Consider the following 18264-nt stretch of genomic DNA (forward strand, 5'->3'; position numbering starts at 1 on the left):
AAGTTGGTGACAATGCCCCGAGAACCTGGCCGGTGAAGCTGCGCCACATCCCTGGACTACTAATGGCATCTTGTTGCCCAGCCTCTGACTCCACCCTTGATTCCCTGCACCCAGTGCACTGGAGAGTTTCACAATTACTCTTGCTTTGAGAATCTGGAAAGATGGAGAAAGCACAAATAAGGAAAAGAATGGTAAGGCTATGGAATCAGAGAAGATGTATTTGAAAAAGTGGTATTTGAGCTGGATCTAAGACCACTATAAAATAAGGACTCTTGGGGGAGACCAGAGAAAGGAAAGGCATGTGTCCTTTTCCACAGATAACCAGTAAGATCGTGGCAGCTAAAAGGAATGGGGTGGCTTGTGCCAGGCCTTGGGCTTCCACAGGGATTTTTTGCAGAAGATGCTGTCTTTGGATCTGCTAGGCATGGCAGAGATTGGGAGGTGATCAGCTAGACTTGGAGCCACATTCCCTCCCCAGCCTGGCACTTAAGTGGGTCCGCATGAATAGAGGTGATGTGTGCCACTTCCATGCCAAGGCAGTCAACAGGAAGTTGCCTTTTCTATTCTTGTTAATGCAGAGCATTGCTTCTCAAAGTGAGGTCTCCAGACCAGCAGTATTAGCATCAGCCAGAAACTTAGAAATGGACATTCTTTAGGTCTTTCGGGTAAATTTACATTCTTTTAAGGTCTTTCTACCTGAAAGACAAAGAATGTAGGCCCCATCCCAGACCTACAGGATTGAAAACTCCAGGGGTGGAACCAGGAACCAGGAATCTGTAATTTTGTTTTAAGAGATGAGGTTTCCTCCTGTTCCCCAGGCTGGAGGGCAGTGGTGTGATTATACATCTCTGCAGCCTCAAACTCCTGGGCTCAAGACATCTTGCTCAGCCTCCAGAGTAGCTGGGACTACAGGCACAGGCCACCATGCCCAGTTAATTTTTTTTAAGAGACATGTTACATGCTCAGGCTGGTCTCAAGCTCCTGGCCTCAAGGGATCCTCCTGCCTTAGTCTCCCAGGTAACTGGGATTATAGGGATGAGCCACTGTACGGCCAGTAATCTGTATTTCACAAGCCTTAGGGGATTCTGATGCAGGTAAAGCGTTAACTACAGGATGGAGAGCAAGCCACGAGATGGAGAAAGCTATCTGCTGACCAAGAACACTGTAATGGGATGTTCTAGGGAAAAAAAAGTTAAATTTGTTTTATTAATCTATGAATAAATCAGTGGTTTCTTAAAGCAGGTGGTGCTATATTCATTAAGAGACTGGGTTTGATGTAAGCTCTCAGTCTCTCGGCCTCAGCCTTCTTCAGGCAACAGAAGGGACTGATACAGACTGTCCACTGAAGCCCACCCATACCTGGGGGTTAAACATTCAACCCTAGAAGGGCAAAGGGCAAGAGGTTGGGAGGGGGTTGATCAGCAGCTAGACAGAGAGACTCCAGGACACCAGACTTTGTAACTAGAAGAGAGAACCTATGTATACTACAGTGAATCTCTCTTGTCCTTCTCCCGATGGGATCGCATCTTTGGTAGCCAAGTGGGAGGGAGCAGCAAGGAGAAGCAGAAGATGAGGAGGAATATTTCTCACACCCGAACTTCACTCCTGGGCCCAGTTCCAGTGTCTCTTGATCCCCTATCCCTAACTGTAAAGACTGTTAAACTCAACTACAGAGCTCCCTGCAGAGATGCTGATGGCTATAACAGGCATACAGGGAACAAGACCCATTGGCTAAAACCATCCCTAGAGTTCATGTCTGAGGAGGCAGAGCCTCACCTGTCCTTCTACGTTTTAATAAGAACCATAAATAGCTTCCTTAGTTAAATGGGAAGCCAGTTCTCTATGGAGTATGTTATATTCAACCAAACTCCCCAGTGAGCAGAGCTTCAGAAACCGGAGACTCTCCAAACATTTATTCAGTTGATTTCTGAAAACTCCACACTCCATAACTGCCTCAACACAACTTGTGGTGTCCCTGAAAGTGGCCACTAGGGCACTGAGGAAGGGGATGCCAAGAATGGGTTGCTCCAAAAGAACTAGTGTGGCAGAGGCTGTCCACTTGCAGATGGATCCACACTGGGCTGCAGGGGATCTTCTCCCAGCCCCAGGCAGTGGAGCCAGAGTGGAAGTCCCAGGCCTCACACCTCTGCAGGGACCTGGTAACGCCTCCTTCACTCTCTCTGAGCAATCACCCAGCTGGCTGGTTTCACAAACTCTCAGGTGGGAGCCCTGACACCAGAACCACGTTGAACGCTTGCTTCACCATTGATGATGTCTCTTCTTTGATAGATGTTCCCCCAGATATTGATGAGTCACCATGGCCCACCTGGCAGGGCAGCTGGCCCTCTAGCTGCAATCGCTTCACTCCCTCCTTCCCACCAGCCAGAGCACAGCCCTGGTGCAGGCGTAGCTGAGGAAAGTGACCAGAGCACCAGGCAGGGGCATGTTCCAGGCCCCAGTCTCCCTGCCATGCTCTATTGTATGGATCTCCAGAGGGACCGTGGATTCCAACTGGGATTTGCAGAAAGGGCATTGGGAAGGAGTGGGAGGTTGGTCAGAGAAGACACCTAAGTGTGAGACTCCGAAACAGCAGAAGAGTGGAATGGGGTCTGATCACGGGGCCACCAGGATGCCCAGGGGCATCATCAGACACAGGACTAGGATGAGGGAGTCTGCTGAATTCAGACAGGAAGCTTGTCTCAAGCGATCAATAATCCATTTCTTGTAGAAACTAACTTCTGTGTAAACTCCAGGGTATCCTTTGCGACCGCAGCCAACACCCCAGCTCACAATCCCCACCTGGAACCATGTGCCATTTAATTCACAGACCAGGGGCCCCCCAGAATCTCCCTGGAAAAAGAAAGATAGTCACTGTAGGAAAGAAATAGCATCCACATCAGAGCAGGCTAATTGCACTGCAATGGGCTGCAGAGCTAGGCACTCAGGGGGCTTCCCCAGGAACCCCTAAGACCCTCCCTAGCCTTGGGTATCTGTCAATATGAGATCTGAGAATTGACAATTTCCAATAAACCAAAATCATGTACCTACTAAAAAGGTGTGTTCCAAAAAACAGAATATACATAATGGAATCGTGCCTACTCTGAGACAATGATGAGTCAGGTGCTTACCTGAGTACACTGCCTGCCACACAGAAGGGGCTCAAGACATGGAGCATGTATCGTTGGTGGGACCTGCCTGATTCACCCCTCCTCCCACTCCAGGCTGTGTCAGCTGCTCTCTCCTGAAGGATCACGTAGGCTGTCCAGGAGAGCCTTGGTGGCTTGTCCTCATGTCCCATTACCATGAATAAGGGTAACGGAGAGGCTAGGAGATAACCCAGGCCCTACTGGCTGGGGATGAGGAAGCTTTAAGGAGACAACTACAGTGCTGAGGTAGCAAGAGGCCCATGAACTGACCTGACAGGAATCCTTCCCTTGGTCATTATAGCCACAGACGGTCCCCCTCGTGACCATTTTACTCTTGGCTGCACTCTTCTTCTTGATTATCTCACGACATTGCTCATGACGCAGAATGTTTAGCTTAGCCTCCCGAAGAACAAATGGCCCTGATCCTGAAACTGCAAAGAGACAACTTACAAGAGAGTGGATCTTCACAAAGGGATATAACAGGAGCCCCTAGTGCCCACTCTGAGTCCTGATCAGTGTGTTTAACACAACTGCCCAAATTAAAGGAAGTCAGGGCAGTGGATATTGGCCCCACTTGACATAGAAGGAAACTTGAGCCTGATGTTGACATGGAGAAAGGAAAGGACAAGAAGCAAAATCAAGACAGTAAAAGGAAAAACAGATCAGGAGAGAGGCAAGACCTTGTCAGCCTGAAAAATGACAACCAAGTATCTGTCACTCTGAGTATCAGCAGAAATGACAGGCTGTCCTGTGCATCAGTAAAGCATCTTTACTTTCTAGAACAGGATCACAGACTCTTGGACAGGTAGTGCCTCTCCCTAAGGATAGAAGCCCCCACAGCCTCACTGGCAGGGTTGCTCTGGCTTGGCCTACACTGCTAGGGTGAAGAAGTTCGACCCATCAAGGCAGGAACTTCTAGTGGGGGTTGGCTCCTATTGGCAGACAGCTCATCACCCTGAACTGAAATTCACCCTGAAGAGAACCCACTACACCTGGCCCCCAAGCCCCCAGGTCCCAATGTGACAACAGAAATTCATAGCATAGTTGTTAAATTACTTCCTGGCAGCATCTTCTCCACCCTCCTCCCTCACCCACATGCTAGAAAATGGCTTCCCTGCCTCTCCCAATAGCTTGCAGATCAAGCCCAGCCCACCAGGCTGTCCCACCTCAGCATCCTGTCTGTCTCACCACTCTCTGACACTCGGCCCCATCCGGTCACCCAGCACTCTGTCCCAGTTTCCACTTCAAAAAGTTCTTTGGGGAGGCACACAGGCTGGATGTGTGAGGAATAATTCACAGAGTAGGCAAGCAGAGCAAGGGCAATGTCGTTTGTCAAACTGGCAAAATCAAAATTGCTAGGAAAAATGATGTCTTTAACAGGGATCACCAGTGTGTTTTCGGAACCGGCATTCAAGTTAGTGTCTCCCAGCTTCACCTTGTATTCCAAATCACTGTTAAGAGAAAATATGGCCTTCACAGAGATGCTGGGGAGCGGGGGTGGGGGGCATCTATGCTCCCCTTCCACACCTTCCAGGTGCTTCCCAGCCTGGTCCCATCTTCCTATGCCAGCCAGCAGCCACTTCCCTTCCTGCAAACCACATCCCCCCAGGACCGCTGACCACTTTAGCCGGTGGTCCCCAGATCAGCAGTGGCGGTGGCAACACCTGCAAACTTGTTAGAAATGCAAATCCTCAGATCTCACCCAGACTGGATAAAAACTATGGGGCTGTCACCCCCTTTTACAGATGAGGAAGAGGAGGTTCAGGGAGGGGGACAGACTGGCTCCAGGTCCCGCAGCCTGATCAGGGCCCAAGCTCTGAGCCCCAAACACTCACCTAAAGACACAGTGGGCGGCAGTGAGCACCCAGCGCCTGTCGATGAGGGAGGCTCCGCAGAGGTGTTTGTCCTCGGTCTGGAGGCTCACCTGCCAGGGCCACTTCCTGTTTAGGGCTGGCAATCCTCCAATTATCCTTGAAACACGGTGGCCACAGGCTGGTGGGCTCAGTAAAGAGAGGGGACTGGAAGTGAAGCCACTACCTTCCCCCCACCCCCACCAGGCTGCCCAGGGCGGAGGCGGGTTATCCTCTCTCTCAAATCCTGTAGGTCAGGGTCTTACCCTCAACCTCCCTGAGCCAGGCTGCGTCCCCTTTGACCTCCCAGGCAGGCCAGGACAGATCTAGCACCAGAAACAATACCCTGAGAAAATTGCCTTCCAAGGTCAGAGATCCCGTCGGATTCCAAGGCTTCTCCCACTGTAGATGCTGAAGTAACCCAGGATCCTGGAGGCCCTGCAGGCGCTGAAGTCCCTGGAGCTACAGAGGTTTCTGGAATTTTGGGGAATTTCGGGTGCACAGGAGGCGTCCGGGCTTCTGGGCTTGCCAGGTTCACTCTGGAATCCTCGTCGGGTCGGTATGGCTCACCTGGTGAAGACGGGGACCCGTGGCAAACAGGAGCTGGCCTGGCGGCGCCTCCTCCGCGTCTGCCTGTTCCCACAGCACCCCCACTGCCACCCCACACCCAGCGTGGGCGCAGCCCCGCCCCGCCCTGCCCTGTCCACTCCCGGCCTCACTGAGCAGGGGCTGAAGAAGCTGAAGCCAGATCAGGAAATGGAGGCTCAGGCGTGTGCCTCCACGGCCCCTGCGTAGGCCATCCTGGGACGCCATGGGCACAGTCAGCACGCCTGGCGGCGGCTGCGCCCTGGTCCTGGTGTTGGCCGGAACCCGGTGTGCCAGCAGAGACCTGAGGCGGCTCTCGCGATCCCCAGTCACTCAGCAAAAACGAATCCGGGTAGTGCTGTGAAGGAAGCGGCTTTCAATATGTTATTCGTCTTGTGAACCTTAAGACAGAGATTTTCCTGGATTATCCGGTTGAGTGCAATTTTTTTTTTTTCAATGGAGTCTCGCTCTTTCGCCCAGGCTAGAGTGTAGTGGCATGATCTCAGACCATTGCAGCCTCCACTTCCCAGGTTCAAGCGATTCTCCTGCCTCAGCCTCCCAAGTAGCTAGGATCACAGGCGAGGGCCACGACGCCTGGCTAATTTTTGTATTTTTAGTAGAGACGGGATTTCACCATGTTGCCCAGGCTGTTCTCAAACTCCTGACCTCACGTGATCCTCCTGCCTCGGCATCCCAAAGTGCTGGGACTATAGGGGTAAGCCACTGCGCCCGGCCCAAGTTGAGTGTAATATAATCACTGGATACCCTTCAAAGCAGCAGAAAATACAGTGTACCCAGTGGAAGATTTCAAGTGAAACAGAAAGAGCCTGCTGGCCTGCTGCCTGGGGTTCCAGCTACTCCGAAGGCTGCTGCAGCGGAAGGGTCTCTGCAGCCCCAGGGTTTGCCTACAGCCTGGACAATATATTGAAATGCCATCTCTTTAAAACAAAACAAAACAGAACAAAGTATGATAAATAGAAAACACAAAACAAGATGGCTATAATCAATACAATAGCAATTGTGTTACATGTAAATGTGTTGGAAAAAAACAAACAAAACAAAGACTTTATAATTAGAGAAAAAAGATATCATCCAGAAATATACTATATGAAGAGACAAATTTAAAACAAAAAGATACAGATAAATTGGAAAGGGGGGATAGAAAAAGAAATACGAAGCAAATCTGAAACACAAAGTAAGTGGTATAGCAATTTTCTTCCTAGATCATAGTATTTAAGGCAAGATCATGATAAAGGGACAAAGAGGAATCTTATTATATAAAGTAAAAATAAGAAATGATCAAGAAGATGCAGAGAAAAGCCTATAATACACAAAGAAACAGGTGACCAATTAATGGGAGACTGGAGTTTTTGATATGTTCCCCTTAAGAAACTGCTGGATTACACAGACAAAATTAAGCAAAGATAAAGAAGATTTGACTATTACAATTAATAATCTTCACCTTAGCTGTATAATAAAATTTACAACTACCTACAGAGAACCCTTGCTCAATGACCACAAAGGGCACATTCAGAAATGATGCCACAGAGAACAATAAACTCCAGGGAATCATTGGCATATAGATTCTGTTCTTGAGTAACAAGTCAATAATATTAAAATCAGTTTTTAACATATCAAAAAATCCCATCTTTCTGAAACAAAAACAAAACCCTTCTAAGTGATTCTCCTATAAAAAGAAAATCATGAGGGAAATAATGAACATTTAGAGGTGACTGCCAATGAAAACACTACATATCAAAGCATATGTGATGCAGATAGACCAGTCCCAGAAAGTAATTTACAGCTTTGACAAGATCAGAAAAGAAAGACTGATAGCAAATGAGCTAAACATCCAACTCAGAAAGTTAAAAGGATCAATGGAGTAAACTCAAAGAAAGAATTTGAGACAAAGGAGAAAATAATGGAAAAAGGAGACAGAAATCAATAAAGTAGCCGGCACAGTGTCTCAGGCCTGTAACACCAACACTTTGGGAGGCTGAGGTGGGAGAATTGCTTGAGCCCAGGAGTTCAAGACCAGCCTGGCAACATAGTGAGACCCTGTCTCTACTACAAATAAAAAAAAAAACCATCAGGTATGGTGGCGTGCACCTATAGTCCCAGCTACTTGGGAGGATGAGACAGGAGAATCATTTGCACCCATGAGTTCAAGGGTACAGTGAGCTATGATCAGGCTGCTGCACTTCAGCCTGGGTGATAGAGTGACACCCTCTCTCTTAAAAAAAAAAAAAAAAAAAGGAAATCAATAAATAGAGAAAAAATTATGGAGAGAATTAGCACAATCAGAATTTTGTTATTTGAAAAGCCTAATAAAATAGACAACATTCTAGTAAGATTAAGATAAAAGAAAAAAAAGCAAAATACAAAATGAAAAAGGGAAAGCAACTTAAAGAGATATTTTTTAATTACCTATGATAGATATTTTTAACTATAAAGGAATATTGGCTGGAAACTGTGGCTCATGCTTATAATCCCAACACTTTGGGCAGCTGAGGCAGGAGGATTGCTTGAGCCCAGGAGTTTGAGACCAGCCTAGGCAACATAGTGAGACCCTGTCTCTGAATCAAATAAAATAAAATAAATTAGCTGAGCATAGTAGTGTATGCCTGTAGTCCTAGCTACTCAGGAGGCTGAGGCAAGAGGATCACTTGAGCCTAGGAGGTTGAAGTTATAGTAAGCTATGATTGTACCACTGCACTCCAGTCTGGGTAACAGAGCAAGACCCGAAAAAAAAAAAAAAAGAAAAAGAGAGAGAGGAGAGAGAGAGAGAGAAGAAAGAAAGAAGTTATTGAATGCTGACTTCTCCTTCTGGCGGTGGAATATAAAAAGACTGACCTTCCCACCTGAAACAACCAAAAATGGACAAAAATCTGAAACAATAGTTTTTAAGACAGTGGACACCAACCAAAAAAAAAATAGAATCCCTAATAGATGGGGAACAAATGGAGTAAGCCCTATGATTGTCTCAGGTTTATGACTGAGAGAATTTCCAGGCCACAGTACAGAGAGGGAGAACACAGGCAGAATCCAGCAGGCTCCTGGATGTGAGCAGGTATTGCTGAGAGGCCAGGGACACGGAGGCAGCTATGTTGACAAAATACTGCAGAGGAGAGAGTCGCACAAAGAAAGAACACAAAGATTTGCAGCGGTTCCCTGCTGTAGTTTGGAGGTTTGTCCCCTCCACATCTCATGTTGAAATTTGATCCCCAGTGCCGGAAGTGGGGCCTAATGGTATGTGTCAGGGTCACAGGGGTAGATCTCTCATGAATAGATTAATACCCTTCTTGGAAGAGGAGGAGTGAATGAGTTCTCACTATAGTAGCTGCCAAGAGAGCTGGTTGTTAAAAAGAGCCTGGCACATCCACGTCCCCTCTCTTGCTTCCTCTCTTGCCATGTGATCTCTACATACTAGCTCCCCTTTGCCTTCTGCCATGAGAGGAGGAAGCCTGAGGCTCTCATCAGAAGCAGATGCTGGCACCATGCTTCTTTACAGCCTAGAGAACCATGAGCCAAATAAACCTCTTTTTCTTATAAATTACCCAGCCTCAGGTATTCCTTTATAGCAACAGAAATACTCCCCCTTAAGTATTAAACTGAGTATTGGTCAGTGCATGTCTGTGAGGAAACAATCTGAAGCTAGAGAAATAACCACGGAAAAGAATTAGAAGTAACAATGCCTGGTGCTCACACAGGGCCAAGAATAGAGCCTGCTTCCATTAGTTGGACAAAATAACTCAAGATTCACAGAGCACTGGGTGGAGTATCCAGGAAGGTCTTGCCTCAGCAATGGGGAATCATTAGGCCTAGACTGAGAATTGTCCTGCTTAAAAAAATCTTAAAAGCAAGATCTGAAAAGATCAAACAGTTTCCAAGTAATTTAAATGCATCCCAAAACAAAGCTCAAGAATATTTATGAGAATATGAAAATATCAAACAGCCAACAAGGTAAAAGTCACAATATTCAATATCCAATCAAAGAATACCCAACATGCAAGAAGCATGAAAATATAACTGATAATGATGGGAATCATCAATTAATTTTATCTTCTCCAAACTGACACAGATGTTAAATGCTCAGGCAGGAGCATTAAAACAGTCATTATAACTTTAAGTTATACATATACATATATATTCAAAAAGTTCAGGAGAGATATCTAAGATGAAAAATGACCCAAATCAAACTTCTAAAAACGAAAACTACCATGTATGTTAGAAATACACTCATGGGATTAGTACCATATTAAACTTTGTGGAAGAAAAGATTAGTAAACTTGAAAACCTAACAATTAAAAAAATTTGACCAGGCTCAGTGGCCCATGCCTGTAACCCCAGCACTTTGGGAGGCCGAGGAGGGTGGATCACCTGAGGTTGGAAGTTCGAGACCAGCCTGACCAACACAAAAATTAGCCGGGCATGGTGGTGCATGCCTGTAACTCCAGCTACTTGGGAGGCTGAGTCACGAGAATTGCTTGAACCCAGGAGGCGGAGGTTGCGGTGAGCCGAGATTGCTCCATTGCACTCCAGCCTGGGCAACAAGAAGGAAACTGCATCTCAAAAAAAAAGAAAAAAATTCAAAATGAAACAGGAAAAAAAAGAGAGAGAGAGAGAACATCAGTGAGCTGTGTCCTAATGTGTGAGTATTTGGACAAAAATATTTAAAGAAATAATGTTCAAACATTTTTAATTTGATAAAAACTATAACCCCACAAATCTAGTAAGCTCAATGAACACCAAAGAAGGAAACATGAAGAAAACTAAACCAGGCCGGGAGTGGTGGCTCGTGCCTGTAATCCCAGCACATTGGGAGGCCGACGTGGGCAGATCACCTGAGGTCAGGCGTTTGAGAACAGCCTGGCCAACATGGTGAAAGCCTGTCTCTATTAAAAACATGAAAACTAGCTGGATGTGGTGGCACACACCTGTAGTTCCAGCTACTCGGGAGGCTGAAGCAGGAGAATTGCTTAAACCCGAGAGGCGGAGGTTGCAGTGAACCAAGATCGCACCACTGCACTCCAGCTTGAACGACAGAGAGAGATTCCATCAAAAAAAAAAAAAGTATCTATGTGTGTGTGTATATATATGTAAAAAAAAAGTATATATATGTGTGTGTGTGTGTGTGTAAAACTAAACCAAAGCACAACTTAATTAACTTGCTTAAAACCAGTGATAAAGTAAGTGCAGAAGAACAAAGATAAGGATGACAGTAGATTTCTCATCAGAAGCTATACAAGCAGGAAGACAGTTGAGCACCATTTTTTAAGTGCTGGAAGAAAAGAACTTGTAGAATTTTATTTCAAAAATGAAGGTAAAATATAGATTTTTTTCAGACATGCATAAGATGAAAGACTATCACCAGCAGACCTGCACTATAAAAAAGTTAAAATCATTCAGACAGAAGGAACACTAATCCAGATGAAAATCTGGATTTACGTAAAGAAATGAAGAGTGCTGGGAAAGATAACTACACAGGAAATATGTAAGATACTTTTCTTTTATGTAAATACCTTTAAAAGATAATTGAATTGACTATTTAAACAAAACTAACAATGTACAGTGAGGTTTGTAACATGTATGCAAGAAGATGTATGACAGTAGCACAAAGATCAGGAGAGAGAGAAATATAAATATGTTGTTTTTGTGTGTGTGTGGTTTTTTTTTTTTTTGAGACGGAGTTTCACTCTTGTTGCCCAGGCTGGAGTGCAATGGCACAATCTTGGCTCACTGCAACCTCCGCCTCCCAGGTTCAAGCAATTCTCCTGCCTCAACCTCCTGAGTAGCTGGGATTACAGGTGCCCGTATTTTAGTAGAGACAGGGTTTCACCATGTTGGCCAGGCTGGTCTCAAACTCCTAACCTCAGGTGATCCACCACTTCAGCCTTCCAAAGTGCTGGGATTACAGGCGTGAGCCACCGTGCCTGGCAAATATGTTGTTTTCAATCTGAGAAAACTAATTGAAAAAACAAAAAAAAGAAAGAAAAAAGAAATATGTCATAAGTTTTGTATCCTAAATGTGAAGTGGTATAGTATCACATGCAGCTGCAAGAACTACAAAGTTCTCCAGGATAACAGCACAAAGAGAACACCAAAAGCCAAGTGGAAGAGGCAAAAGCAAGGTATCACTGACAGAATTTTAAATCTCTGGTGCCCATAGCCACAAAAAAATTCAACTCTGTAGCTACAACAACAAATTAAAGCACAGCCCATTCCTTATTAGAGTATCACAAATCTCCGTAATAACCACCAAGCAGAAGGAAGCCTGTGTTTTTCTCCAAGCATAGAAAATATTTATATTAGTTATCTCCTGATACAGTAACAGAAATGGAGAATGTCTAACTTTCAATAAAAATTACAAGGCAAATCAGAAGGCAAAAAAAACCACAGTCTAAGAAAAAGCAATAATCAGTACTAGACTCAGATATGACGTAGATGTTGGAACTGTATATATATTTAGGAAAGACCTGAGAAGACCCTAATCTCTCACCTCCAGCTAGCTTTGAGTGTCTATGCATGTCAGAAATGAAAGCTAAGAATGCTAGGGCAAACTGAAGTGTTGTAGACATGCCCCAACAAACAAAGCTCCTTAGCACAGGCTGGAAAATTTGTTGATTCAAGGCATTTAAGAAAATCTCTATCTAATTATTAGCTGAGCACTAAAGCTAACAAGCAGAGATTTCATGGCCATATATGACAAAGAAGAGCCTTACAGAGTTAGTTTAGAAAAGTCACTAATGAAACAAACAGCAGCAGCAACAACAAATAGTAACAATAACAAAACCTGAGGAAGGTGAGAATGTGATTTCCATAGTTACAACATATAGTATTTAAACTGTTCTGTTAAAAAAATTATGTGACATGCAAAGAAACAAAAAAGTACGGCCTGTACCAAGGGTGGGAGAATAGGGAAAGAAGTCAAACGAAACTGCCACTAGGAAGCCCAGAAGCTGAACTTACTAGACAAACAATTTAAGTAAGCTATTTTAAATGTGTTCAAAGAACTAAAGTATGCTGTCTACAGAATTAAGGAAAGTATGAAAATGCCATCTCACAAAATAAAAATACTACCAAAGAGAAATGATTTTTTTTAAATAGAAAATCTAGAGTTGGAAATTACAAATACTGAAATGCAAATTCACAGGAGGAGCTCAAAAGTAAACATGAGCTGGCAGAAGAATCAGTGAACTTAAAGATAGGTCACTTAAGATTATCTACTCTGGAAAGCAGACAAGTGAAATAATGATGAAAAATAAACAGGACCTCAGAAACCTGTGGGACACCATTAAGTATGTCAACATAATATAATGGAAGTTCTATACAAAGAGGAGAGAAAGGGGGAAGAAAAGATAGCTAAAGAAATAATTGCCTAAAATGTCTCAGATTTGATGAAAAACATGAATCTACACATCAATGAATTCCAAATAAACTTGAAGATATGCACATTTCAGAATTTTATAAGCAAAGAGTTGCATAACAATGACAAAGAGAGACTCTTCAAAGCAGCAACAGGGAAGCAATTCATCACATACATAGAATCCCCAATAAGATTATGAGCTGACTTCTCATCGGAAGGTATGGAGTCTGAAGGCAGTTGGGTGACACATTTAAAGTTCTGAAAGAAAAAGACTGTCAACCAAGAATTCTATATGCAACTCAAGTATCCTTTAAAAATAAAAAATATGGGGAGTTATGTCAGGGAAGATGGCAGAGTAGGAAATTCCAGGAATATAACTCCTTACCTAGATGACAATTGTATTGGCAGGAACTGTTTGAAGTAACTAGAGTCTGGAGTCTATTTGAACCCTTACAGCTTCAAGGAGAAAACTTGGCTGGTAGATTAGTTAGTTTCTACCAATTTAAGCTTTAAACATGATAGCAGCTAAACACCCCTTACTCCTAGTCTCACAGCAGGCAACTATGCCCATGTTCCTGGTGCAGCTTACTGGAGCCAGAATGGGCAATAACAACCTTCTCCTCCAAGTAACAGGAGTCAGTGTTCTGTAGCTTATTGCTGCTTTTGATCACTGAGGTGTAGGCACACAGACTAGCCACCATTGATTCAACTGCCACTGGCTGACACAGCTTTCAGGAGATTTAAAGGAACAGCACCTGCGTATTTGTTTGTATTTCTTTTTCTCCCTTTTTTTCCCATTGGAGAGCCAGACGTTTAAGGATCCAGACATTTCAAAGCAACTGTGAGCTGGGCATGGTGGCTTACACCTATAATCCCAGCACTTTGGGAGGCCAAGGCAGGAGGATCACTTGAGCCCAGGAGTTTGAGAGCAGCCTAGGCAACATGATGAAACCCTATCTCTACAAAAAATACAAAAAAGCATCCCCAGGCGTCGTGGGATGCTCCTGTAGTCCCAGCTACTTGGGAGGTTGAGGTGGCAGGATGATTTAAGCCAAAGAGGTAGAGGTTGCTGTGAGCTGAGATTGTGCCACTGGGGGGATGGAGCCAGACCCTGTCTCAAAAAAAAAAAAAAAAAAAAAAAAAAAAAAAAAAAAAAAAAAATTATTGAGTCTGAGGAAGAGAAAGGAAAAAATAAAAATGAAAGGAATAAAATATAGACCAGGCCAAGCGTGGTGGCTCACGTCTATAATCCCAGCACTTTGGGAGGCCAGGGCTGGAGGATCACCTGAGGTCAGGAGTTTGAGACCAGCCTGACCAATATGGTGAAACCCCACCTCTACTAAAAATGCAAAAATTTGCTGGGCATGGTGGCACGTGTCTGTAATCCCAGCTACTCAGGAGGCTGAGGCAGGAGAATCACTTGAACCCGGGAAGTGGAGTAAGCCAAGATCATGCCATTGCCCTCCAGCCTGGGTGACAAGAGTGAAACTCCATCTCAAAAAATAAAAATAAAAATATATAGACCAGTATTTCTTAAGAATGAATTTAGATGTAGTAATTCTCAATACAATAATAGCAAACTGAATGCAACAATAAATATAAAAGGTTATACACTATCAACACCATGACCAGTGGACTTTATCCTAGGAATACAACTTTAGTATAACATCCGAGAATCAATCAGTATAATATACCACATTAATAGGATTTAAAAAGACCTGTGAAAATATCTAATGCCCTTTCATGATAAAACATTCAACAAAATAGGAATAGAAAGAAATTTCCTAAACTTTATAAAAAGGCATCTATGAAATCCCCACAGGTAAAATCATACTTAATAGTGAAAGAATGGATACTTTCACCCTAAGATCAGGAAAAAGTCAAGGATGTCTCCTTTCAGCACTTCCATTCAACATTGTACTGGCAGGTCTAGCAAGGTCAACAGACAAGAAAAATAAATGAAAAGCATCCAGATTGAAAAGGAAGAAATAAAACTATCTCTATACAAAGATGAATCTTGTATGTAGAAAATTCTACAGAATTTCACAGAAATTTTTACAGAATTCTACAGAAAATTCTGCATGGATAACAAAGTGTCAGGCTAACATGACTAACACAAGCAAAGGAAACTAATAAAGCTCCAGTAGCTGACCCCACAAAAATGGAGATCTACGAATTGCCTGACGAATAATTTAAAATAACCATCTTAAAGATGCTCAGTGAGATGCAAGAGAGCACAGAGAGACAACTCAACAAAATCATGCATGAACAGAATTAGACATTTAATAAAGAAATTAAAATGATAAAAAGTCCTGGAGCTGAAGAACACAATGACAGAGCTGAAAAGTCAATACAAAATTTTAACAGCAGAAGAGATCATGTAGAAGAAAAAAATCAGTGAACTCAGCGATATGTCATTTGAAATTAGCCACTAGAGAAATAAAAATACAAGAGAAGTAAAAAGAATAAAGGGGCTGAGTGCAATGACTCACATCTGTAATTCCAGCACTTTGGGAAGCCGAGGCAGGTGGATTACTTGAGGTCAGGAGTTCGAGACCAGCCTGACCAACATAGTGAAACCCTGACTCTACCAAAAATATAAGTATTAGCCAGGCATGGTGGCGCACACTTGTAGTCTCAGCTACTCGGGAGGCTGAGGTAGGAGAATCACTGGAACCCAGGAGGTGGAGGTTGCAGTGAGCCAAGACTGCACCACTGCACTGTAGCCTGGGTGACAGACTGAGACTTCATCTTAAAAAAATTAAAAAATAAAAAATAAGAGATCTATGGGGTACCATCAAGGTATGTATTTATGAATTATGGGAGTTCCAAAAGAAGAATAAAAAGAGAAAGGGGCAGAAGGTTTAATTAAATGTAGTTTAATTAATGATTCCTGATGCCTAAAGGATCCCAAGCAAGATCAACCGAAAGAAGAATATCCTGAGATACATTACAGTGGTCTTTCTGTCTCCATGGAAGATTGGTTCCAGACCATCCACAGATACTAGAATCCATGGATGCTCAAGTCCCTTAAATAAAATGCATAGTATTCCCATGTAACCTATGCACAACTTTCTATATACTTTAAATTATCTCAGGATTACTTATGATACTAATACAATGTATATGCTATGTAAATAGTTGTTATATTTGTATTAGCTTTTATTGTTGCATTATTATTTTATTTATTTTTTAATATTTTCAATCTGTGGTTGGTTGAATCCATGGATGCAGAAATCACAAACTTGAAGGCTTGATTGCGTAGTCAAATTATCAAATGCCTAAGACAAAAAACCATGAAAGCATAAGAGAGAAGAGATTAATCACAAAGTGTCTCAGCCCATTTGTGTTGCTATAACAGAATACCACAGATTGGGTAATTTATAAAGAAAAGAAATTTATTTCCCACAGTTCTAGAGGCTGGGAAGTTCAACATCAAGGTGCTTTGGCAGCTGGGAAGGTCGTTCTGCTACATCCTAACATGGCAGAAGGCATCACATAGCAAGAGAGCAAAAGAGATCAAACTAGAAGCCTCAAACCCTTTCATAATCAGCATTAATCCATTCGTGAAAGTGGAGTCTTCATAGCCTAATGACCTCTCAAAGGTCATGCTTCTTAACACTGTTGCACTGGGGATTAAGTTACTAACACATGCTTTTGTGGGGACACATTCAAACCATAGCATGACAGAACCCTCATAAGGATATCAGTATACTTTTCAGTAAAAACCTGTAGGCTAAGGGGTGGTGGGTGAAAGATTTAAAGTGCTAAAAGAAAAAAAAGAGCTGCCAACCAAGAATACGATTGCCAGCAGGGCTGTAATTCAGAAATGAAGGAGAAATAAAGACATTCACAGACAAACAAAAGCTGAGGGAGTTCATTACCACAAACCTGCCTTACAAGAAAAGCTAAAGGTTGGGCCCAGTGGCTCACACCTGTAATCACAACACTTTGAGAGGCTCAGGCGGGTGGATTACCTGAGGTCAGAAGTTCAAGACTAGCCTGGCTAATGTGGTGAAATCCTGTCTCTACTAAAAATACAAAAATTAGCTGGGCTTAGTGACACAACCCTGTAATCCCAGCTACTCGGGAGGCTGAAGCAGGAGAATTGCTTGAGCCTGGGAAGCAGAGGTTGCAGTGAGCTGATATAGTGCCACTGCACGCCAGCCTGACCAACAGAGCGAGACTCTGTCTCAAAAAAAAAAAAAGAAAGAAAGAAAAAAGAAAAAGGAAAAGAAGTTCTTCAAGTTGAAACAGAAGAATGTTAAGTAGCAATATGAAAACATGAAAATATAAAACTCACTGGTAAAAGTAAGTATAACATCAAATCTAAATATTGTAATGATGGTGTATAAATCACTTGGAAATCTAAAATATAAAGTAAAAGACAAAAAGATTTAAAATAACTATAGTTACAATAATTTGTTAATGGGTACATAACATTAAAAGATGTAAAGTGTGACATAGCATAAAATGTGGAGATGGGGGAGAAGCAAAAGTGTACAGTTTTGCATAAAATTGAAATTAAATTGTTATTAGGTTAAGATAGAATGTTATAACTTTAAAATATTTTATATAAACCTCATGGTAACCACAAAGAAAAACCTCTACTAGACCTGCAAAAAATAAATAGAAAGGAAACGAAAGCATACCATTACAAAAAAATCAACAAATCACAAAGGAAGACAGCAAGAGAGGAAAAAAAAACTAAACAATAGAAAACAATTAACAAAATGGCAATAGTAAGTCCTTACCTATCAACAATTACCTTAAATGTGAATGAATTAAATTCTCCAATCAACAAACAGAATGGCTGAACAAATTTAAAAACAAGATCCAACAATATGCTACCTACAAATTACTCACTTCAGCCTTAGGGACACTCATAAGCTGAAAAGTGAAGAAATGGAAAAAGATATTCCACGCATATGTAACCAAAAGAGAGTACAAGTAGCTATACTTACATCAGACAAAATAGAATTTCACTCGAAAACTGCCTCAAGAGACAAAGGTCACTATATAATGTTAAAGGGACCAATTCATTAAGAGGGTATAACAATTGGAAAATATATTTCTACCTATGTATGTATGTGCCCCAATATTTAGAGCACTTAATTGTATAAAGCAATATTAACAAAATAGAGGGGTAAATAGTAACACAATAATAGTAGGGAACTTCAGTACCCCACTGCCAATAGTAGATAGATTCTACACACAGAAAAACAATAAAGCAATGGTGGTCTTGAATAATACTACAAACCTAATAGACCAAATAGATCCAACAGACAAATACAGAATACTCCATTCAACAGCAGCA

The 18264-nt window shown here is 42.7% G+C and overlaps 1 protein-coding gene across 3 annotated transcripts; it reads right to left on the reverse strand.

Annotated features, from left to right (window-relative positions):
- Nucleotides 1-159: 159 nt before the first annotated feature.
- LOC139361955 (serine protease 44-like) lies at nt 160-5939 on the reverse strand. Of its 3 annotated transcripts, none has more exons than XM_071091563.1 (6): nt 5716-5939; nt 5342-5566; nt 4982-5138; nt 4335-4597; nt 3417-3577; nt 160-2799 (listed from the first exon to the last, which is right to left on the reverse strand). In XM_071091563.1, the coding sequence occupies exons 1-6, from the start codon at nt 5807-5809 to the stop codon at nt 2614-2616; spliced, it is 1086 nt and encodes a 361-aa protein (XP_070947664.1). In that variant the 5' UTR covers nt 5810-5939; the 3' UTR covers nt 160-2613. The 3 variants fall into 3 exon arrangements, 2 of the variants coding, with proteins under 2 accessions (XP_070947664.1, XP_070947663.1); XM_071091562.1 differs by having other exon boundaries at nt 160-2850; XR_011620030.1 differs by lacking the exons at nt 4335-4597; nt 5716-5939 and having other exon boundaries at nt 2715-3577; nt 4982-5467.
- Nucleotides 5940-18264: the final 12325 nt, after the last annotated feature.

This window comes from Macaca nemestrina, chromosome 2 (assembly GCF_043159975.1).
Source record: "Macaca nemestrina isolate mMacNem1 chromosome 2, mMacNem.hap1, whole genome shotgun sequence".
In the NCBI taxonomy this organism is placed as follows: domain Eukaryota; kingdom Metazoa; phylum Chordata; class Mammalia; order Primates; family Cercopithecidae; genus Macaca; species Macaca nemestrina.